The sequence below is a fragment of the Megalobrama amblycephala genome, linkage group LG19, assembly GCF_018812025.1.
Source record: "Megalobrama amblycephala isolate DHTTF-2021 linkage group LG19, ASM1881202v1, whole genome shotgun sequence".
In the NCBI taxonomy this organism is placed as follows: domain Eukaryota; kingdom Metazoa; phylum Chordata; class Actinopteri; order Cypriniformes; family Xenocyprididae; genus Megalobrama; species Megalobrama amblycephala.
In genome coordinates, this window is record NC_063062.1 from 2,776,128 (window position 1) to 2,800,092 (window position 23,965).

General features: G+C 40.5%; 1 protein-coding gene across 3 annotated transcripts in view; it reads right to left on the reverse strand.

The window, feature by feature from the left end:
- LOC125254848 (integrin alpha-X-like) overlaps window positions 1-23,612 on the reverse strand; it is a 206,363-nt gene extending 182,751 nt beyond the window's left edge. The window contains exons 1-4 of one of the 3 annotated variants that reach the window (XM_048169690.1): window positions 23,245-23,612; window positions 21,708-21,828; window positions 21,092-21,186; window positions 6,554-6,609 (exon numbers count right to left, since the gene is read on the reverse strand). In XM_048169690.1, the coding sequence (XP_048025647.1) occupies window positions 6,554-6,609; window positions 21,092-21,186; window positions 21,708-21,828; window positions 23,245-23,353 (381 nt within the window). In that variant the 5' untranslated portion in view covers window positions 23,354-23,612. The remainder of the gene's footprint in view (window positions 1-6,553; window positions 6,610-21,091; window positions 21,187-21,707; window positions 21,829-23,244) is intronic. The other 2 variants (XM_048169689.1, XM_048169688.1) reach the window with 2 other exon arrangements.
- Window positions 23,613-23,965: the final 353 nt, after the last annotated feature.

Consider the following 23,965-nt stretch of genomic DNA (forward strand, 5'->3'; position numbering starts at 1 on the left):
AGCACACACACACAGCACTCCATGTCCGGTCTCGTTCGCATATACTTCAGTAAATGCTTACCTCAAGGACTCCTCATTCCATACCTACCTGTCTCCAGCGTGTCTCCTTCCCTCCGTGTGCCTCGTCTTCTGTGTGGGTGTGCTCCAGTCAGCTCCAGTCACCTCCAGTGATCTCCAAGCTCCAGCGTGTACATATCTGAAAGGAAAAGGACAGTAACTATCTCCATCATTATCATCAAATCATCCATTGACTCTACTCTGCTTACCTGTTTCATGCTCTATGCTCTACTGGTGTCAATAAACGCAAGTTACCTGTTTACATCTGTGTCTGCCTCCTGTGTACCGTAACAATCATTTACAATAAATGCTTTTGAAGAAAGGGATCTAATATTCAGCAACCCAAACTTTATCATTTGTTTATCAGTATTATCTCTGTTTTTTATTTGTTGAACATCAATTAAATTTTTGCCCTTAAATGGGTTTGGAAGTTTTTTGTATTTACTATTTCGAGGTACAGACACGGTCTCTATGCGATAATATCTAGGTGAAAGAGTTTCTATGCGTTGGGATTTATCTGACTTCTGTGACGTGAGACAGCTAGCAGACGGTCGGTTTAGCCAGTCTGCTTCCTGACCTGGGCCCCAGTTTGTCATGTTTCAGCTCTAAGACTATGTACCATATTACTACAGAGAAGAGCATCACCATCCCGGGAGGGATGGATACCATCTCTTTTCAACAGGTCAGGTCTGCCCCAAAAACTTTTCCAATTGTCTATGAAACCTATAATATTCTGCGGACACCACTTAGACAGCCAGCCACTGAGTAATGATAATCTGCTAACTATCTCATCACTCCGACAAACAGGAAGGGGACCAGAGCAAATTACTGTTTCTGACATTGTACTTGTGAGTACTTACACCTCTTTAATGTTAATTTTAGTGATCTCCGACTGGCGAAGTCGAACATTATTTGTGCAGACATGAATAATAATCTTTCTTAGAGACTCTGCTGCTCTCACATTTGTCTCTAAATTTTAGAAGTGATCTCAACAGCTTTGCAAAGTGTATACCATGTCAAATGTCTCAATGTGAACTCAAATATTTCTATCAACAGAGATTCTAAAACTTCAGAGAAGACAAGTGTTGGACCACTGGAGTCTTTAGTTTAGGAGAAAATTCTGAGCAGAGCATGCAATGTTGCTGAGATCTCTTCTAAACTTTAGAGGCAACAAACGTGAGAGCTTCAGAGTCTTTAGTTTAGGAGAAAAGTCTGAGCACAGTGTGCAATTTTAGTGAGATCTCTTCTAGTGAGATCTCTTCTTAAACTTTAAGAGGAGACACATGTGAAAGCTTCAGAGTTATTAGCTAAGGAGAAAAAAATCTGAGCACAGTGTCTGATGTTACTGAGGTCTCTTTAATAGCTTTTACATTATATACGTACATTATATACGCGCAAGGTCAATTTTGAATCGACTCCTGATAGAACAGCTGCACAATGAGAGTGTTTTACGTCAACAAGGAAATGTTACATATGCCTATGCTTTAATATTTCACACTGAGGTTAGTGTACATGGAAAAATGGCGCAACAAAGCAAAATGAAAGAAAAGGCTACATTTATTATACATTTTTAGACTTTATTCAAGCTGTTAAACTAAAAATGTAAAACTAATGTATCTTGCAGCACAGGGTGAAGTCAGTATGTATATTAACGACAATTTGGGAGAAATATAATATAATATACATTTAATGTCAAACAATGTACATGGCGCTCTGTGGCACGGCAGAATTTTGAACAACTTCCTGAGTCGTAGCTGGGCACCGTGGACAGGCGGCAAATGAATTTTAAAGACGTGGCGCGGCGCTGAGCTTCACGTCCGGTGTGCGAACCCCTTTAAACGCCTTTGCTCAGTAACGGTGGAAATCCATTTTGTCCGGTAATGCAGCGAGATGGAAACAGGGACCCACCGACTGATTCTAATGGTGGGATTGAAATGGTCCAGTCGTGGCAGCATTGAGATTCTTCCTCTGTTAGCAATGGTTGGCATTTGCCACATGTGCACCACCATGTTGTAACGAAGGGAGTCCACTGGAGGCGAGCGTCGGTAGAACCCAAGTGCAGTTTTAATGATAATAATCCATAATACAAACATGAACAGAAACATAGACGTGACTTGACTTGACTTGGCTTGGCTTGGCTTGACATGACATGACATGACATGACATGACATGACTTGACTTGACTTGACTTGACATGACTTGACATGAACACTCATCCTGACACTCACCATAGCGGGTTACATTCAACAAAGCTAGACAAGGTAACAATGAAACATGAGGGCTATTTATACAAAGAGACTAATGACAAACAAGGAACACCTGTGAACAATAAAGACAAAGGACCAATGGCAAGACAGAACTGAAATCACATGACAATGACAAGGGACAGGGACAGGGACAGCAAATGACAAGAACACATGAGGGCAATGGAATCACATGATACAAAACACATGGCAAAACAAACAAAGCATAACTATGAAAATAAACCAAAAACCGTGAACATAAAACAAAACCAAAACAAGACATGACATGACATGACATGACACGTCTCGTTAGATCTTCGTCTGCCCGATGCTTGAGAGGTGTGTGTCTTGGATGCGTGCAGGACTTAAAGTAACAGCAGCCTAATAGTAAATATGCTGCCCCTTGTCTTTAAAGGGATAGTTCAGCCAAAAATGAAAAATCTGTCATTATTTACTCACTTCCAATTTGTTCCAAACCTGTATGAATTTTTTTTCTTCTACTGAAAACAAAAGAAGATATTATGAAGAATGTTGGTAACAAGCAACTGTTTGGTTACCCACATTCTTCAAAATAACATTTGTGTTCAACAGAAGAAAGAAATTCATTCAGGTTTAAAATAACTTGAGAGTAAGTAAATTTTGACAGAATTTTCATTTTTGGGTGAACTATTCCTTTAATGTTAATAAATTATTTTTTATTGTTAACTTGTTTACAGGTACATCTGATCTTTTCATTTTATGTCATTATTTAAGTATTTAATTTAATATTGTCCATTTTGTACATTTACATTTACTTTTTATATAAGAAGATACAGTTCATCTTAAGTTATTTTAACCAAGGGGCGCCCAAATAAAATTCTGCTTATAGGGCCCCATAGGGCCCCTTGGGCCGGCCCTGCTCATGAGGAAAAGCAACCACTGAGCAAATACATTTTTACTCTGGACACAAAGCTCATATTATCTCAAGTAGTTTTCTTGAACATGATAATGGGTTCACTATACTCAAATGGCCTCCACAGTCACCAGATCTCAAATAAATAGAGCACCTTTGGAATGTGGTTGAGCGGGAGATTTGCATCCTGGGCAGCCAACAAATCTGCAGCAACTGCATGAGGCTATCATGTCAATATGGACCAAAATCTCTGAGGAATGTTTCCAAAACCTTGTTGAATCAATGCCACTAATAATTAAGGCAGTTCTGAAGGCAAAGGGGGGTCCAAAGAACTTATTCTTTGGCCTTGCTTTGCTCCAAGTTTTCTTCTATAATAGCTAGAGATGCACCGATGTATTGGCCTAATATTTATCGGCCGTTTTTTGCTCAATTTACAACCTTTGACATATCAGCTATAGCAGGAAAAGCCAATATAACAAACCGATGGTTTATTAATTAACTGCGTGAAGGCACTGAGCTGTATAATGTCTGTTGCATAATCCTAGCGCTACTGTCTGCGCTTTAATGTTAATCAAATAAAAAAAATTAAAAAACGCACACTATTCTTGACTAAATAACTTTTTTAAGTGTAGCGTTCCCCATCCCCATCCGAATGATGGCCAACATTTTACTGATGTTTTATTAAGTTTATTGCGTGCATTTTCACTACAAAAAAAATCACCATGAAGCACTGGGTACACTTCTTTTTTTTTTACACATGAAAACACTAGTGTACACGCACAGTCGAACGCACAGCCTTGCAAAGCATACTTCTTTCAACTTGTACGCATACACAGGCATTCGACGCATGCACAGTTTTGAGCAATCTCTTGCCTCTGCTTACAACCCATGTAAACATCTTTGTATTCTTTTGTACTAGAGTTGTACAAATGAGGGTACTTTCTAACCTGTTCCCACAATCTCTCATCTATGTAGGCTTCCATTGTTGCTGTAGCTTGCATGCGTTCCGGTTTGTTCTGTTTATGCAGTTTTCTTTGACTACCTTGTGAATCGACGCCCCCAGGGCACGGTTGCCACCTTGTGGATAAACTAATTACTGCAAAAACAAATAAATGCGCATGTGCAACCTGAGCTTACAAAGTATCAACCAGTGGCCCTCACATTATTTAACATTTGTTTACTTTATTTCTGTACCTGAAAAGTGTTAAACCTACCTAAAAAGCACTGTTTATTTCATATGTAACTTTGTTCTATTTATGTAGGCCAGCTGAATGTTAAATGGATCCAATCCATGTTCATTAGAAATTATGCAGCAATAAACTAGCTAGCATAACTTAAAGGTGCCATAGAATTGAAAATGTAATTTACCTCAGCATAGTTAAATAATTAGAGTTCTGTACATGGAAATGACATACAGTGAGTCTCAAACACCATTGTTTCCTCCTTCTTATGTAAATTTGATTTGTGCAAAAGACTTCTGAAGAACAGGCGAATCTCAACATAACACTGACGCGACAGTTGGGATCATTAATATGTACACCCCCAATTTTTGCATATACCTGCCCATGTTCAAGGCATTAGACAAGCCAGTATTAACGTCTGGAGCAGCACACAGACTACAGTATATGCAGGTAAGCAAGCAAGGACAATAGCGAAAAATGGCAGATGGAGCAATAATTACTGACATGATCCATGATATCATGATATTTTCAGTATTATCTGTAAATTGTCTTTCTAAATGTTTTGTTAGCATGTTGCTAATGTACTGTTAAATGTGGTTAAAGTTCCCATTGTTTCTTACTGTATTCACGGAGACTGGAGCCGTTGTTATTTTCATTATTAAACACTTGCAGTCTGTATAATTTATAAACACAACTTCATTCTTTATAAATCTCTCCAAAAGTGTAGCATTAACCATTAGCCAGAGAGCACTATGAAACTCATTCAGAATCAAATGTAAACATCCAAATAAATACTATACTTACTATATCTGATATGCAGCATGACAAACACTCTGTAAAGATCTATTTTGAGGGTTATATTAGCTGTGTGAACTTTGTTTATGCAATGTATTAGAGTCACGGGCTTGGGGGCGGGGAGTGCAAGCATTTAAAGGGGAAGCATGCTGAATCGGCGCATATTTAATTATGCCCCAAAATAGGCAGTTAAAAAATTGAATAATAAAAAATCTATTGGTATTTTAAGCTGAAACTTCACAGACACATTCAGGGGACACCTTAGACTTATATTATATCTTGTGAAAAAGCGTTCTATGGCACCTTTAATGCATGTTTTTGAACTTTGCTGATTTAAAACATGATCAAAATACTATCTATTTTAATGACAAAATTTCAAATAAGAGAGCAATTGGAATCGGAATTGGCCAATAATTGTTTGTTAAAATCGGTAATGTTATGGGCCCCAAAAAATCCTATCAGTGCATCTCTAATAATAACCAATAGTAATTCACAGTCCCTGGCAAGCGGAACGGGGCCTTGCTCTGTTCCCACGGCTCTCTGCACAGAAGAAAACATCTGGGAAATAAAACTAAGGGGATTTCTGCTGAATCTTAGTATTTCTAAACCCTGCACCTTATAATAATGGCCCTCAGTGTGTGTGCGTATGTGCCTGTGAGTTTGTGTGAAAGACAACATGCTTTCTCACATAAGTTCCTTATTTTCTTTTTACAGAAGAGAGGAACAGAAAGAGGTCAAATATCTAATGGCTGTGCAAGACAACAGTCAGTTCCCAAAAAACAGTTTACAGATACATTCATACACGCCCTAGTGTAGCAGCACACCAGGGTCTCTGGTCATAATGGAACTACACTACAGGAACTTTCTTGACCACTTCAAAGGTGGTCCTGGTGCAGCAGAACAACTACCTTTGAGATGAATGGGAATGCTAATGGATAGCTCTCTTCAGGTAATAAAGATTTGCTAGCAGACTTATGGCCTTTACTTTCACATGTTTGTGAAATCCACAAGGCTGCAGGATCCACAAGGCCATGTCCCATTTGTAATTTTATGTTTCAAGAGTGTCCTCGATGTTCCCTTTTACAGACTGATTTGAACTTCACTGTTAACTAATGAAAAACTATGCACCATAATGTCACCAAATTGTGGGGTGAGGGAGCAATCTTTGTGTGTAAGGGATAATGTACATTCAGCCGGTCATTATCACAAAAATAAACTCTGACACCAACACATAGTGATTTACCAATAAGGTTATGTAATCTAGAGAGTCATGTAATAATATGTCCACAGTAATAATAATATGTACATTAAATGTGTCAATAATTCTTTTTAGAAACTATAGTTTACAATCTTTATTATCATAACAAATAAATAATACTACTTACAATAGCTTGATCTTCATCACAGGCAAGAGATAAGCCAAAGGCAATGCCTGGATCAACTGAAAGGGAAATCTAATTTCAAGATTACAATGAACAGGTAAATCTGATATCAAGTTTTATACATTTATTACTTCAGCATTTATTTAAGTTGTATTTGACTGCCGTTAAAGACACAACTACTATGAGCACTGTTAATGCTATAATTCAATGTCAATTCAAATAACAAAAACTGTTGTAAAACAGTTTAAATGTTAACTTACTTTTAATTAATTTATATAGCATCTCTCACAATAAAATCAAATTACATTTCAAAATAGCTTTACAAGAAGTAGAGCTGATGTTAAAGGATTAGTTCACTTTCAAATGAAAATTACCCCAAGCTTTACTCACCCTCAGTGTAGAAATTTCCAGCAGGTGTCACTATTATTTTGCATATGCATATTACGAGTGATAGATGTTATTATTATGTTCTGGGGTATTTGAAGAAATAAGTGTGTTTATTTACCGTCTTATTCTAAATGTGGGCACATTTATGTTGTATTTCATATATGTTATAATCTTACTAGGTTACAGATATGTTTTATTATCGTTCCTAGTCTCCAGATTGTGTATATGTATATGCATAGTTCCCATTCAGTCAGTCACGTTCGACGTTACGTCGATACTGACGTAATGGGGTCTTGCTTGGGAGCCTAATCACCTCCAAAGGATACAAAACAAGCCAATGGGAATTGGCCAGTGAAATTTGCATGCCGGACCACACCCCCGGCATCTGGGTATAAATAAGGCCGGCATACTCACCTTCATTCATACTTTTGCTTCGAAGCCGATCGGATCGGATCTGTCTACTTTTTCTTCGAAGCTGATCGGATCGGATCTCTCTTTCACCTCTTCAGAGTGCAATTTCCTCTAATAGAGCAAAACAGCTATTTTAATTGCTATAGGACCAGATTCTAAAAACAGACATTTTAATTGCTTTCTTCTGTTTTGTTCTGGTGGCTGCTCAAGACTGTCCACCTGGTGGGAAGGCATGCTCAGTGGTGGGTGTGACTCATCCCTGTGTGCTTCGGCTGGTGGGTATTCTAAAAGAGCGAGCACGGGCGATCAACGTCTTTTTCAAGATGTCTTTTCGTCTGTGTGTTTCTGGAGGCGGTCGTTTCCTGACCTCCTCTGATGGCAACGATCACTGTCTCACATGTTTGGGTAAACCGCACGCTGAGTCAGCGCTCGTGGATAGCACATGCCCTCACTGCGAGGGCATGTACATGTTAGCGTTGAGATCGCGACTCTCCTTCTTTAACACGGAGGCCGTGGTCATCGGTCTCGTGTGGAACCCTCCACCGTGTCCCAAGCGCTCACGGTTGGATGATTGGTTTCTGTGTTCGCCCCAGTGCCATTCTTCCCGGAGGTGCATGAGGAGCTCCAGAAGACGTAGATGGCACCTCACACTGCCAGAAATCATTCTTCTGCCTCCTCCACTCTCACTACCCTTGATGGCGGGGCCGCCAAGGGGTACGTGTATATATTCCGCAGGTGGAACGTACGAATGCGGTGCACTTGTGCCCGCAGTCCGCAGCCACCTGGCGGAACCGTCCGCGTCTCCCGTCCAAGGCGGGTAAGACCACGCCCCCTGTCGCTGCCAAGGCTTACTCCGCCGCTGGACAGGAAGCCTCTGCCCTGCACGCCATAGCCATCTTGCAGGTCCATCAGGCGAAAACTCTGAAAGAGCTGCACGAGGGTAATTCTGAGCCAGGGCTCTTGCAAGAGTTGCACAGGGCGACCGACCTCGCCCTCCAGGCAACGAAGGTCACAGCGCGCACCCTGGGTCAGACGATGTCCACCCTGGTGGTCCAGGAACGGCATCTTTGGTTGGACCTGGCTGAGATGAAGGATGCTGACAAAGTTCGCTTTCTCGACGCCCCCATCTCCCAGGCTGGCCCCTTCGGCGACACTGTCGAGGACTTCGCACAGCAGTTCTCGGCAGTGCAAAAACAGACGGAGGCCATAAAACACATCCTGCCCCGGCGTGATGTTGCCACCAATCCGCCACGGGCGGCGCCTCCGTCTGCTCCTCACCGAGGGCGTCCTCCTGTGGCTCAGGCTTCCGGGAGATCGGAGCCATCCCATCCTCCCTAAGCCTCCCGCAGGAAAGCCACGCCCCCCGCCCAGGCTACCAAGCCTTCTTCCAAGAAGAAGAAGGCTAAGAAGCGACCCTGAGACGGGAGACCCAGAGGTGATGGAGACTGCTCTACAGGAGACGGTGACCGCACCGCTCCTTCCCCCGGGGGGAGAATCCTGTGTTCTGTTTTCTTTCTGTACCCACATTTTCAATAAAAGAGCAATTTCCAAATCCTCTGGGTCATATAAGAAGGTCTGTGCTGAGGGTGAGCGAGGCTCCACTCCCTCACTCTCAGCCACTCCTTCCTTCACCACGGGCAGGGTCTTGGCGCCCCCGGTATGCACAGCCTCCCCACGCCACCCTGCTGTCCGGATAGTTCCACTCGTACGGTGTTTGGGGGCGTGGCTACGCCTTCCCAACCCGTCCCATTGGCTCCTTCGGGCAGTCAGACTCAGCTACACGATTCAGTTCGCCAGGCGTCCCCCCAGGTTCAGTGGCATTCTGTTCACTTGGGTGACGGGTCCAAACGCCCCTGTCATGCGGGCAGAGATTGCGGTTCTTTTGGCGAAGGACGCAATAGAGCCTTGTCCCTCCAGCCAAGATGAAGTCTGGGTTTTACAGCCCATACTTCATAGTACCCAAGAAAGGTGGGGGGTTATGGCCAATCTTGGATCTGCATGTCTTGAATCGGGCCCTTCACAAGGTCCTGTTCAAGATGCTCATGCTGAAACGCAATCTCATGTGCGTTCGCGCCCAGGATTGGTTTGCAGCGATCGACCTGAAGGATGCGTACTTTCATGTCTCGATCCTTCCTCGACACAGACCGTTCCTGCGGTTTGCGTTCGAGGGACGGGCATATCAGTACAAGGTCCTACCCTTCGGGCTGTCGCTGTCCTCTTGCGTCTTTACCAAAGTCGCAGAGGGGGCCCTTGCCCCGCTCAGGGAAGTGGGCGTTCGCATTCTCAACTACCTTGACAACTGCCTCATTCTGGCCCACTCGCGAGAGCAGTTGTGCGAACACAGGGACCTGGTGCTCAGTCACCTCAGCCAGTTGGGCTTCGGTCAACTGGGAAAAGAGCAAGCTTTGCCCCGTGCAGAGCATCTCTTTTCTCGGTGTGGAGCTGGACTCGGTCAACATGACAGAGCGTCTCACCAACGAGCTTGCACAGTCGGTGCTCAACTGCCTAAATTCGTTCTCGCGGAAAACAGCGGTCCCACTGAAACAATTTCAGAGGCTCCTGGGGCATATGGCATCCACAGCTGCGGTCACGCAGGTCGGATTGCTTCATATGAGACCGCTTCAGCACTGGCTTCACGACCGAGTCCCGAGGTGGGCATGGCACCGTGGCTCACTCCGTGTGGTCATCACACCGAGTTGTCGCCGCTCGGACCTTGGTGGTCGGACCTTGCTTTTCTACGGGCCGGAGTGCCCCTAGTACAAGTGTCCAGGCATGTTGTTGTTACAACAGATGCCTCCACCACCGGCTGGGGTGCCATATGCAGTGGTCAGTCGGCATCGGGCTCCTGGACAGGACCCCAACGCCACTGGCACATCAACTGCCTCGAGTTGCTAGCAGTACTCCTTGCTCTGCGCTTGTTTTGACCGCTGCTGCAGGGCAAGCATGTGCATGACACTGTGCAAGGTCAGGGAGGACAAGGAGCAGGTCTTGCTAGTTGCACCGTACTGGCCCAACCGGACCTGGTTACCAGAACTCATGCTCCTCGCGACAGCCCATCCCTGGCGCATCCCCCTGAGGAAGGACCTCCTTTCTCAGGGGCAGGCATATGGCACCTGGACGGGACGCGGCAGACTTAAGTGGCCTACTGTCCGCGGTAGTTGACACCATCACTTCGGCTAGAGCCCCCTCTATGAGGCGCGCTTACGCCAGGAAGTGGAGTCTGTTCACTGAGTGGTGTTCTTCTCACCGGGAAGACCCCCGAAAATGCCCGATCAGTGCCGTGCTTTCCTTCTTTCAAGAGGGTTTGAAGCGGAGGCTGTCCCCCTCCACCCTGAAGCTCCCTTCCGGGACCAGGTAGTGAACTTGCAAGTGCTGCCCCCGGAGGAGGCAGACCCAGCCCTTGCGTTGCTGTGTCCCGTTCGTGCCCTGCGCGTTTACGTGGACCGCACACAGAGCTTCAGAAGCTCTGAGCAGCTCTTCCTACTGTATAGAAGCCACCAGGACACCATACAGACTTTAACTCCCTGAGGTCTGAAAACGCGCCGGCGCGTTTTACAGGATTTTTTTTCACATTGCAGCAAAACAGACTTAAAATACTCCGTCATTTCTTATCATAGAGACATAAGTAATATATCAATTGAAACTAGAATGTCTTCTTTTATTTGTGTACACTCAGAGTAAAAACACAATGTTGTGCTTTTTGTAAAATAAAGAAAACTAACATGATGCGTGATCTCTCATCTCCCTCTGAACGAAGTCCAATTTGATAGTTCTCAGAAAATGAACTATAACTTATGAATACTAATGACAAAAAAAATAACACTTATGTCTAAAGAAACGTTGAAATGTCAGGTTTTAAATCGTGCAAGTCAAATCGAAAACAAACATTCTGTGTTTATGTAATCTGTATGAAAAGAGAGCCATGTCAGAAGTCCGAGATTCAGCTCATTACCCGCTAATGCGGCCACGCCCACGGAGGGAGCGCTATTCAGAGGCAAATTCAGAGGCAATACTTGTATGCATTGTCTCAATCGTGTATTTATTGTCTTGAAAAGTGTTTATTTGGATGTTAAAGCCATGGTTAGCGATCTCTAGAAGACATGGCGTTAGTTCCTGGTTCCTTTTCTTCTTTATATGAATTTGTGGCCTAAAGGTGTACAGAGCACCCTCCGGCTGCAAGTATGAATTGAAAACACAGTATCCAGCACTCATAGTGATGACAATAAATATTGAATAAATATTACTCCTCAGTATAGAAAATTGACATAAATATATAAGAATCCATCAATATTTCTCCAAATGTGCATGCTTTTAAGCTAAAAGCCTATATGAAATGCCATAGAGGTAACATAATTGTTCAGACACTTTGCATCACAGAAATACATTATATTTTAAAGAATATAATAGAATACCATTATTTTAAATTGTAATAATATGTCACAGTATTGCTGTTTATGATGAGCTGAGACATTATTACAGAGGGTTTTTTTCACAGCCTATCTGACTGAAAGGCCTCATTAATATGCAAGTCATTTCAGGTCATTATTATGCTATTCTTTTGTCTTCTCAGGTGTAAATCACCCATTATTCATGATGATTCATGCCTCCATGCATACTGTGTTTCTTGACAAAAAGTGTCTTACAAAAACTAAATCAATATATTGTTTTATATGAAGGAGTAGGCAGCATAATTTTTACATAATTCTGAAGCAAAAACTCTAATCTACAACCTCCAATACCCAGAAGTCTTGTGAACACAGATTTAATATACTTTTGTTTGGCCTTATTTCAGTGACTTAAGTTTTTTGTTTTTTTCAATAACGACGCATAAACATTATTCCTTCAAAAATACAAACATGTACACACATGTTCCACACATATTATGGTAGCCTAGTTTGTGCTGAATACAGTGTAATGACACTTTTGTCATTTATATGTTTATGAACAACTGAAAAAAAGCACAAATGTCAGGGCATGTCAAAACTTCTCCAAGCCCAAAATCAGCCTCAGACTCCAGAGGGTTAACAAAGAATTTGCTGATTTTCTATCGATGTTAGTACTAGCTGCAGATAAAGTCCTTGTTGTTGGTGATTTTAATATCCATGTAGATAATAAAAAAGACTTATTGGGATTGGCATTTGCAGACATTCTAAACTCTATTGGTATTAGACAACACGTGTCAGGTCCCACTCATTGTCGTAATCATACTTTAATATCTAACATCTAATATTTTTACATGGAATCGATATTGATGCCATTGAAATTCTGCGGCAGAGTGACGACATCTCAGATCATTATCTAGTCTCGTGTATACTACATTTAGTCAAGGCAGCTAAACTGCCTCCCTGCCATAAATATGGTAGAACCATCACTTCTACCACTAAAGATCGCTTTATAAATAATCTTCCTGATCAGTTTCATCGCCTTAGCATACCAGACAGCTTAGAAGACCTCGATGTTGCAAAAGAAACTATTGCCTCTGTCTTTTCCAGCACATTAGACTCAGTTGCTCCTTTGTGTTTAAAAAAGATCAAGGAAATGAATCCAATGCCATGGTTCAATGAGCACACTCGAGCCCTAAAGGTAGCAGCCAGAAAAATGGAGCGCAGCTGGAAGAAAAAACTAGAAGTATTTCACATTTCGTGGAGAGAGAGAATGATTGAGTACAGAAAGCCCTTAAAAACTGCTAGATCAGCCTATTTTTCTAAACGTTTAATAGAAAATAAACACAACCCTAGGTAATTATTTGATACAGTGGCTAAATTAACAAGAAATAAAGCTTCAGCTTCTGATGTTTCCAAAGAGCACAGCAGTAATGACTTTATGAACTTCTTTACTTGCAAGATTGATAATATTAGAGAAAAAATTATAACCATGCAACCGTCTACTACAGTATCGCGTCAAAAATTCAATGCATTTACTGCTTTAGGAGAGGAAGAATTGTCTAAACTTGTTAAATCATCAAAATCAACAACATGTATGTAAGACCCTATACCGACTAAGCTATTGAAAGAGATGCTTCCAGAGGTCATAGATCCTCTTCTTAATATCGTCAATTCATCTTTATCGCTAGGATACGTACCAAAAACTTTTAAGCTGGCTATTATTAAACCTCTTATTAAAAAAACACAACTTGATCCTAGAGAATTAGTCAATTACAGGCCGATCTCAAATCTCACTTTTCTGTCAAAAATACTAGAAAAGGCAGTATCATCACAACTATGTTCCTTTTTAGAAAGAAATAGTATCTGTGAGGATTTCCAGTCAGGATTTAGACCATACCATAGTACTGAGACTGCTCTCATTAGAGTTACTAATGATTTGCTCTTATCATCATATCGTGGTTGTATCTCTCTATTAGTGTTACTGGATCTTAGTGCTGCATTTGACACTATTGATCACAATATTCTTTTAAATAGACTCGAAAATTATGTTGGCATTAGCGGAATTGCATTGTCATGGTTCAAATCATACTTATCTGACCGTTATCAGTTTGTAGTAGTAAACGAAGAAATGTCATATCGATCACAAGTTCAATATGGATTACCGCAAGGCTCAGTACTAGGACCGTGGCTTTTCACTCCGTACATGCTACCCTTAGGAGATATCATTAGGAATCATGGCGTTAGTTTTCACTGTTACGCTGATGATACTTAGCTCTATATTTCTTCGCACCCTGACGAAACTTACCAATTCACAAAATTAACGGAATGCATAACTGATATAAAAAATCAATTTTTCTGGCTGCTACCACAAATTAATCTAAAGAAGAACAGGAACCAGGAACTAACGGCATGTCTTCCAGAGACCACTAACCATGGCTTTAACATCCAGATAAACACTTTTGAAGACAATAAATACACGATTGAGACGATGTATACAAGTATTGCTTCAGAATTTGCCTCAGAGCGCTGGATCCGTGGACGTGAACGCATTAGCGGATAATGAGCTGAATCACGGACTTCTGACATGTGTCTCTTTACATACAGATTACATAAACAGAGATTTTTCTGTTTTCGATTTGACTTACACGATTTAAAACCTGACATTTCAATGTTTTGTTAGACATAAGTCTAATTTTTTTGTGATTAGTATTCACTAAGTTACAGTTCATTTTCTAAGAACTATCAGATTGGACTTCGTTCAGAGGGAGACGAGAGATCACGCATCATGTTGGTTTTCTTTATTTTGCAAAAAGCACAACATTTTGTGTTTACTCTGAGTGTACACAAATAAAAGAAGATATTCTATAGTTTTAATTGATATATTACTTATGTCTCTATGACAAAAAATGACGTATTTTAAGTCTGTTTTGCTGCAATGTGAAAAAAATCCTGCAAAACGCGCCGGCGCGTTACCCGGCTCCAGAGAGTTAAGTCTTCGTCATCAGTTAGGAACCTGGGTGTGCTCTTCGATACCAATCTTTCATTTGAAGGCCATATTTCTAGCATCTGTAAAACCACATTTTTCCATCTTAAAAATATATCTAAACTACGACATATGCTCTCAATGAAAAATGCAGAACAGTTAGTTCATGCGTTCATGACCTCAAGGCTAGATTACTGTAACGCTTTGCTGGGTGGTTGTTCTGCTCGCCTGATAAATAAACTACAGCTTGGACAAAATGCAGCAGCTAGAGTTCTTACTAGAACTAGGAAGTATGACCATATTAGCCCAGTTCTGTCAACACTGCATTGGCTTCCTGTTAAACATCGTATAGATTTTAAAATCTTGCTAATTACTTACAAAGCACTAAATGGTTTAGCTCTCCAGTACCTGAGCGAGCTCTTAAAGCATTATAGTCCTTCATGTCTATTGCGATTTCAGAATTCAGGCCAGCTGATAATACCTAGAATATCAAAATCAACCGCAGGCAGTAGATCCTTCTCCTATTTGGCACCTAAACTCTGGAATAATCTTGCTAGCATTGTTCGGGAAGCAGACACACTCTGTCAGTTTAAATCTAGACTAAAAACGCATCTCTTTAACCTGGCATACACATAACACATTATCAATTTATATTTTCAAATTAAAAGATTATTAGGCTGCATAAATTAGGTCAGCCGGAACCGGGAACACTTCCTATAACACCAGATGTACTCGTTACATCGGAAGAAGAATGGCATCTACGCTAATATTAGTCTTTCTGTTTATCCCGAGGTTTACCGTAGTCAACCGGATCCAGGCCGTATCCAGGTGAGACCTGCACCTTGACACAACCACAATGCAGCCCTGAAGTATCAGCAGAGATTGAGTCAACTAGATCATCCACTGTGAAGGCCTCATCAACACGACAACCAGTAGCGCAGCTCCTCAACAACCGTCCATACTGGCGTGATGAATATGATCCTCAATTGGATGGAACTGAAATAAATACTTTGAATGTTGCGATCCTTTCGGACTTATGATAGCATCCTGAGTCGTAAGAAAGCACTAAGCCTGGTTTCTCCCAAGGTTTTTTTCTCCATTTTAACACCTACTTGCCACTTGTTTGTCACCTGATGTCACCTGTTGGAGTTTGGGTTCCTTTCTGCTGTCGCCTTTGGCATGCTTAGTTGGGGACACTTGACATTTGACTTGACATTTGATATTCAACAGTGCTTTGATCTGCCTGCATTGACACTATTCTTTAAGAGCTGCTGTGCAGCCAAAATAATGTACCAGTTATCAATGTAAAGCTGCTTTGACACAATCTACATTGCGTTCCAAATTATTATGCAATTGACATATCAGTAAAATTTCAGTACAATAAACATTCAGATTTTAGTTTTTCTAAGAAAATGTTTGTTTGTTTATTTATCCATGTCTTTTTAGATAACTGGTTTCAATCTCAGACAAAATAATTTACCAGATCTATGGAAACCCTACTTAGAGGTTGTTCCACATTATTAAGCAAGTCACAGTTCTCATGCAATATGGGGAGGAAGAAAGATCTTTCTGAAGATGAAATGCATGAAATGGTGCAATGTTGTGCAAAAGGCATGAAAACAACTAATATTGTGTGAAACTGAATGGAGATTATCGAATTATCATAAGATTTGTGAGTGATTTAGAGCACAGCAGAACTCGGTCAGATAAAGGCTTATTAATGAAAGTTCCTATCAAAAAAAAAATTATTGTATTAAAAGGGCAGCTATAAAACAGCAAACAGGTATTTGAAGCTTCTGGTGTCTCTGGAGTCTCAAGAAGCTCTCCATGCAGGCTGGCAGTTGTGTGTAAGGATGCATTTTAGACACCACTAACCAAACCTAACAAAGAGAAACATTTACAGTGGGTGTAGAAATACATTTTGCAGTATGGGATAGTGCATAGTGCATTGTACAATGGTGCATTGTACTATGCACTATCCTCCTTTTTATACCATAGCTGAAAATGGCCAGTTATGAACTCCACATATCTTGCAAAAGTCATTTTAATACCCTCCATCTCACTTCCCAATGTTCCAGTTCCAACTCCTTGCTGACATCGCAGTCTTGTTGGAACGTGGTGGCCATTCACCAACCATCCAGAAATCCATCCAATTAGACCATCCATTGTAGTACGGCATTAGTCAGTGAATAAAACTATTTAAAAATGAGTCTTCATGTATTTCTAAACCCACTGTAAATGTTTCTCTTTGTTAGGTTTGGTTAGTGGTGTCTAAAATGCATCCTTATGCACAACTGCCAGCCAGCATGGAGAGCTTCTTGAGACTCCAGAGACACCAGAAGCTTCAAATACCTGTTTGCTGCTCAACAATGGCTTTTTTTTATAGCTGCCCTTTTAATTCAATTAATTTTTTTGACAGGAACTTTCCTCAATAAGCCTTTATCTGACCGAGTTCTGCTGTGCTCTAAATCACTCACAAATCTTATGATAATTCGATAATCTCCATTCAGTTTCACACAATATTAGTTGTTTTCATGCCTTTTGCACAACATTGCACCATTTTATGCTCTTCATCTTCAAAAAGCTCTTTCTTCCTCCCCATATTGCATGAGAACTGTGACTTGCTTAATAATGTGGAACAACCTCTAAGTCGGGTTTCCATAGATCTGGCAAATTATTTTATCTGAGATTGATTCCAGTTATCTAAAAAGACATGGATAAATAAACAAACAAACATTTTCTTAGAAAAACTAAAATCTGAATGTTTATTGTACAGAAATCTTACTGATTTGTCTCTTGCATAATAATTTGGAACGCAGTGTACATTGTAAAAAGCGATATATAAATAAAGGTGACTTGACTTGACTTGTCTGTTTTGGAGGTCAGCAGAAGGGAAAGGCTGTCTCCAAACAGAGGTTGGCCCACTGGATAGTGGATGCCATCGCCTTGGCGTACCAATCGCAAGGCGAGCCGTGCCCCCTAGGGTTGCGAGCTCACTCCACTCGGGGTGTTGCTTGTTCCTGGGCGTTGGCGCACGGCGCCTCTGTTGCAGACATATGCAGAGCTGCAGGCTGGGCGACACCAAATACATTCGCGAGATATTACAATCTCCGGGTGGCACCGGTGTCCACCCGTGTGCTGTCTACACGTAGATAGCCACGGGTGTTCGCTTGCTGTGCCATTTCCCTCGGGAGAGGGAATGCGAGCACTTTTCCCGCTCCTCAGTTCAGTTCCCCATAATGGTGAACCCTGTGGAGTTCCTCCTGCATCCTGTGGCAGCCAGACGCGGCGGAGGCGTCCGGCGCTAGGTCCAATACTCGTGTGTATGCCCGGTTGGTCTGCCCTTGTACTGGGCTAGATGCCCATATGCCCATATTCCCGTGGGTAATCCCATATGTGTTTGTCCACGGTACAGTTTCCCTGATGGTAAACCCGTGTTTTTCACTGGGCGGCTTCGCTCTGCCCTGTCTCTGACTGTTAGTGTGAGTGGCTAGATACCTATCTCAACTCCTCAGCAAAAATATGAATGAAGGTGAGTATGCCGGCCCTATTTATACCCGGATGCCGGCACGTAAATCTCACTGTCCAATTCCCATTGGCTTGTTTTGTATCCTTTGGAGGTGATTGGGCTCCCAAGCGAGACCCCATTACGTCAGTATCGACGTAACGTTACAATAGTAACCTAGACGTTAGTCAATGCGCAAGCGCTGCCTAGGTTCATTTTTCATTCTGTTGTTGATCAGGACTGGTACGCTTGCCGGTAAGTGTCTATAAACTGGCAATGCTAGTAATTCAGTTTAAGAATTAATATCTCATGATTGTGTAATTTAATTAGTTAATTCTGATGTCTTTTTTGTGTTTTCAATGCAGGTTTACAACCTAGCAATCTAACTGATTAGTTAACTGACGAGCTAAAATGTCACATATAACTAGCTTGTGGATGATTATTGTGTGTAAAGCTCAAAAAGTGGCTCCAGTTATATCCGCCGTGCTTGTCCTGAAACCCTTCCAGTGGGAGTTTATTGAGCTATAGCAGGTAGCTTAGTAAAAAAACTGGACACTCAAGCCATCCTAGGTATATATGAATTTCTTCTTTCTGATGAACACAATCATAGAAATATTAATAAATATCCTGATGCATCCGAGCTTTATTATGGCAGTATGCGTTACCAAACGAGTATGAGCTGAAGAAAGTGTCTCCATCCACATCCAACCATCATAAACATATTCCACACGGCTCCAGCGGTTTAATAAAGGCCTTCTGAAGCGCAGCGATGCATTTGTGTAAAAAAAATATATATATCCATATTAAATAAGTTATGAAGTAAACTATCTAGCTTTCGCCAGAATGCCTTCCGTATTCTTCAAAAAGCTTACACTCATACTCATTTGGTAAGACATTCTGCCATTATAAAGCTTGGATGCGTCAGGATATTTATTAAAATATCAACGATTGTGTTCATCAAAAAGAAGAAAGTCATATACACCTAGCCTAGGATGGCTTTAGGGTGAGTAAAGTTTTGGGTAATTTTCATTTGAAAGTGAGCTAATCCTTCAACTGGCATATGTTAGGACTGTTTTTACACTTTATTCTGCAGTGTTGAAACATTTACACAAAAGTTGGCAATTCACTTCCTTTTTTGAGTGAGGAAACAATCCATTTGTCATAGTTCTGAATGTCAAAGCTATTGATAGCAAAAGACATGTAGTGAAAAATCCATACATACTCGAAAGTATCAGTTTAACACTTTCATTGTGTGATTACTGTGGCTTTATTACCAAAAGCAAAACCCATTAAAATAAATAAAATAAATAATATTTTCCATCTCACATAAGTGAGATGAACTAAGCTGAGGGCAAACCAAAACCCAGCAGAGCAGTAATACATTCAGATAAAAGCTATCATTATCACTATCGGCCATCGGCTGATTGTTTAAAAACTGCCAATGATTTTAACAGTTAACAGTTTAAAATAGTGACATTAAAGCAGACTCTTTTTGACCCTATGATTCACCCATAGTTCAAGCCAGGGTTGCCAGGTCTGCATTATTTGTAGTGCCTCCCATCCAATAATTGCAAAAAGCGTTGTGCTTTGTTACTTCTGATAAGAATAAAAGTTTCAGTTTTCAAATTCTGTCCATTTTATCATTTGTCTGGCTATCACCAGACCAAGCTCAATTTAAAATTGAACATTGGTCTGGGGAGTCTGTATGTATTTTCTACTGCACAAGAGGCATGATCAACGAGCATTATTCACGCAACTGGATAGTCCTTCAACCAATCAGATCAACGATCCAGGTGACGTACTTTGCAGAGCGACGTGAAAACTCCAGACAGGTTTAGTTTGTATTGGTTTGTAGCATTGATCAGCGGTTTGCAGAAGCAGCAATGGCATTGAGCGATTTTTGCAGGTTGTGCAAAAAAAAAAACATGAAAGAGAGTGGTATTTACACCCACTCGAGCGATTTGTTTGCTAAACTAAAGAAGTCATTCAGCATCATCGAGAGGTTAAAAGGAATTGGATTGACGATCGTGCTTGCCGTCGCTTCTCTATCGTCATCGTGTTATACCCGCCAATAGCAAGCAAGGTGGATAAGCCAGTCTGTGATTGGTTCCCATAAAATGATAATAGAAGCAGTAGAAATGAATGTACGGGTTTCCAGTTGCCGGGCGAAATCAAATCGTCGGCAGATCATGCTGGGTTTACCCAGTCTATTTTATCATAATATTCAAACAATAAATGCCATTTTGATGCTCTTAAAGGTGACGTTCAGTGTTTTAGAGATTAACTATTCCTAATTTTAACTCTTAATCTTAAGTGTTCAATGATTTAGGGTTAGGGTTAGAATGAACTGTTTAACTCTCAGATGTTCTGCTATTGAATTATAAATTATTAGTTGCATATAATACAGAACAAATAAAGTGAATAGCTGAAATAAAAAATATTTTTGTAGAATTATAGCTTTCAAGACATTTTAATGTTTGAATTAGTTGGTTAGGTCAGTTAAAATATAATGATGAATGTTTCAACTGTACTAGGGTGCTGTAACTGTACCTGACGGGTACAATTAAAACAAAAATACTTCTGTGGAGAACTGTGAAAAATATGAACTATTTATTAGTGTTATTGGTAATAATGTTGTTAGTAGACAAATAAAAAAATAAATATTGATATAAATAAATTATATGTTTGTAATTTCTAGTTTTTGTATGGTAATGCAAAAGGTGTTACAACCGTACACGGTCTACCCTACTGTTGATGTGCCTCTGCTTCAAAGCACACTACAGTACTATCATGATATGTGTCCAAAAAAAAACATGGAACTATTTTTTATTAGTGTTTTTATGTACTGTAATAATGTTGTGTAGTCTCACCTGTCACTGGGAGCAGCATGCATTTATTACCACTGTAAGAACACCTGTAAAGACCACCAGTTCCATTATGAAGGTGAGGGGCTGTCACCAACACACTAAAAGAGAACAAGAGAGTTATGCAAAGGGAGGATGTGCAGTGGTGAAACAGGATCTTCATGCAACATTAGCTGTGTTTCATTTCGAAAGCTGCACCCTTGGAGTGTCACATATATCAGGATATCTCATTTCAGAAAAGTAACCATTAAAAAATTGACTGTTATACCTCATGGAGCATAAATTATGGTAATATCTTTCTCGCTGTGGAATGTAATGGTTACTTTTCCAAAATGAGGCAGCTTCAATGACGTATGGCCTACAAATGCAACCTCTGAGACAGCTGTTTATATATTGCATAGTGGTGTTAACTTTTTGTACATGATGATTCACACTGCATGTTCCGAGATGTACTGTCTGGGGGAGAAGGTTGTAAAACTTTTCAGTAAATTTCCTCACAGAGGATTACTTAAGCACAACCTGATCAATTTCCAGTCAACAGACTTTTTATCATTAGAATCAATAGAGCCATCAGTAGTTTATTCTACCTTTTGCAGAAATTCATAAAAACAGGCTTTCTCACCTGTCTCCTCGTGTTGGTCCAAAATGGCAAACCCTATGACCGAAATGAGAGCCACCCTCGGGCTCAGTGAAAACTCTGGCATGCAGTGCCTCTAAACTGAAGCCCAACGAATGACGTGCCACTGAGGGATACAGAAAATAATAAAAAAGGCTTAACCCAAAATAAAACCAATTAAACAGATTAAAAATCACTGATAGATTGCCACAAATTTCAGAAAACTGTGGTGGTATATTGATGGTATCGGATAGTAATATCATGGTACTTTTACATAGTCTGTGACTGAAGAGTTGTCACACATTTGTCACTGGTGCAGAAAAGCCTATAAGAGCTTGTTTGATGGCAAGTTCCATTATGACAGCTTATTGCATATAGTGTTACAACATGCCCCATTGAATATGATATGTGGTAAAAAGAGTAATAGTAGTTTCTGACAAAAAAAAATAGAGTTCAGTTCTTGAAATAATACAATCATAAAATAATATGGTGTATACACATTATTGTTTTCAATAATACAGTAAAGTATTATTTTGAAAGTTTTACTGGTTTGGAACGAAATGAGGGTGGGTAAATGCTGACAGAATTTTTATTTTGGGGTGAACTAACCCTTTAATAGAATCAAGTGATAATATTAAGTTAATTTGAAGGTATTTCTGAGCTGTAGAACACAGGATTTAGAGTTTAATGTCCATTGCAATAGACATTAGGTTTTAATCAAATTAATCATTAATATGACCTCATGTCTTCATATTGTGATCATAAACTATAATTAAGTTTTTCATTTGTTTTATTTTAGTAGTAGAGAAAAAACAGCAACAGCAAATGTGAAATGAGTGAATACAGTAACACACACACTCACACACACTGATGCTTTGTTGATAAGTGCACACAATCATATACTTACACAAAAACACACCAACAAACACTCACATATACACACATACTCTGGTTTATACCCACTGCAACTAACAAAAAGAATCAAACAAATTTTTGAGACTTAGTCCTATCAGCTTACCTTTTTCTCCACAGTCTTGTTGCATTGCTCATTGTTACAGTATGTGTTCTTTTCAAAATCTTCAATGCTAGTAATATCAAGTTGTTGTTTTTTTTTTTTTTTGTTTGTTTGTTTTGTTTTGTTTTGTTTTTTTGTTTGTTTGTTTTTTTTTGCTCAGTAGAAAAAAATCAGGTCTGAAGAGCTTAAGATCACTACAATAAAAATATTTAAATCGCTAAAAGTTTTGTAAAGTGTCCGGATAAGGCCATATGCATCCCGTGGCCCTAAAAACACTTTTGGACATTTAAGTCACTTAATTGTACAGTATATAAATGCCATTTCGTTAGAAATTAAATATCAAATTAATTGCAAACAAATGTTACTTTTAAGAAAATAAATATTTGAAAACCAACATACTTTTTAAGGTCATGTTAGCGGATAGATTCATACATTTTATATGACATACATTTTCAAGTGTGGGTTAAGTGTGCAAATACAGTTGAGCCACTGTATTTAAAAAGATAATAGACAAATTAGGTTACTTACGCGGGAGAAGTCCGAAAAATAAATAAATAAAAATCACTTGACGTAAGTGAAAGATCCAGTCCAGGGTCAGTTTAGGCTGCAAGGATGGTTTGAACTGATACATATTCATATTTGTCAGAGATTGTTGAGGATAGAGAGAAACGTTTTGAGTGAAAGCAAATCCGTTCACTGTGAATAAGTTCCGCAATGAGAGTAAAGTGAAACGAAGTTGTGATGCTGTATTTGTTATGAGGTATCATGTGGGGGTTGCAGCATGAGAAAGTTCCGTGAAGGGCGATGAAACCGCCCACCAGGCACCAGCAGGCAGTGTGACGAAGATGAGCAGCAGTAAACAATTAGAAGTGTCTACTGACACCTAACGAGACAAATAGAGAAATCAAACGATCATTCCCTCCCTAAACGCTGGTAGCAGAGTCCAATGATGAGAGGTAGGCTAGTAGAGGTCTGCATTCCCGCGGTAACCGCGGGACCCGATCAGATGTCTTGCGGAGCGAGATTAAATATTTGAATGAGAGGCGGTAGAGGTCGGTTTTCTTGTGTGCTTTGGACGGGAGCGGGCGGTCTGACAATACCACGGCCGCTTCCGAGATCCTTTGACAACAGCGCATCCGCCCATGAACTTGAAGTGAACAAAACTTTCTGCAGTGGTGGCGTTCACACCGTTCTCAGTTCTCAGTGCCCTGGTCACCCTGGCAAGATTTGCATCCCGGCCACGGGTGTA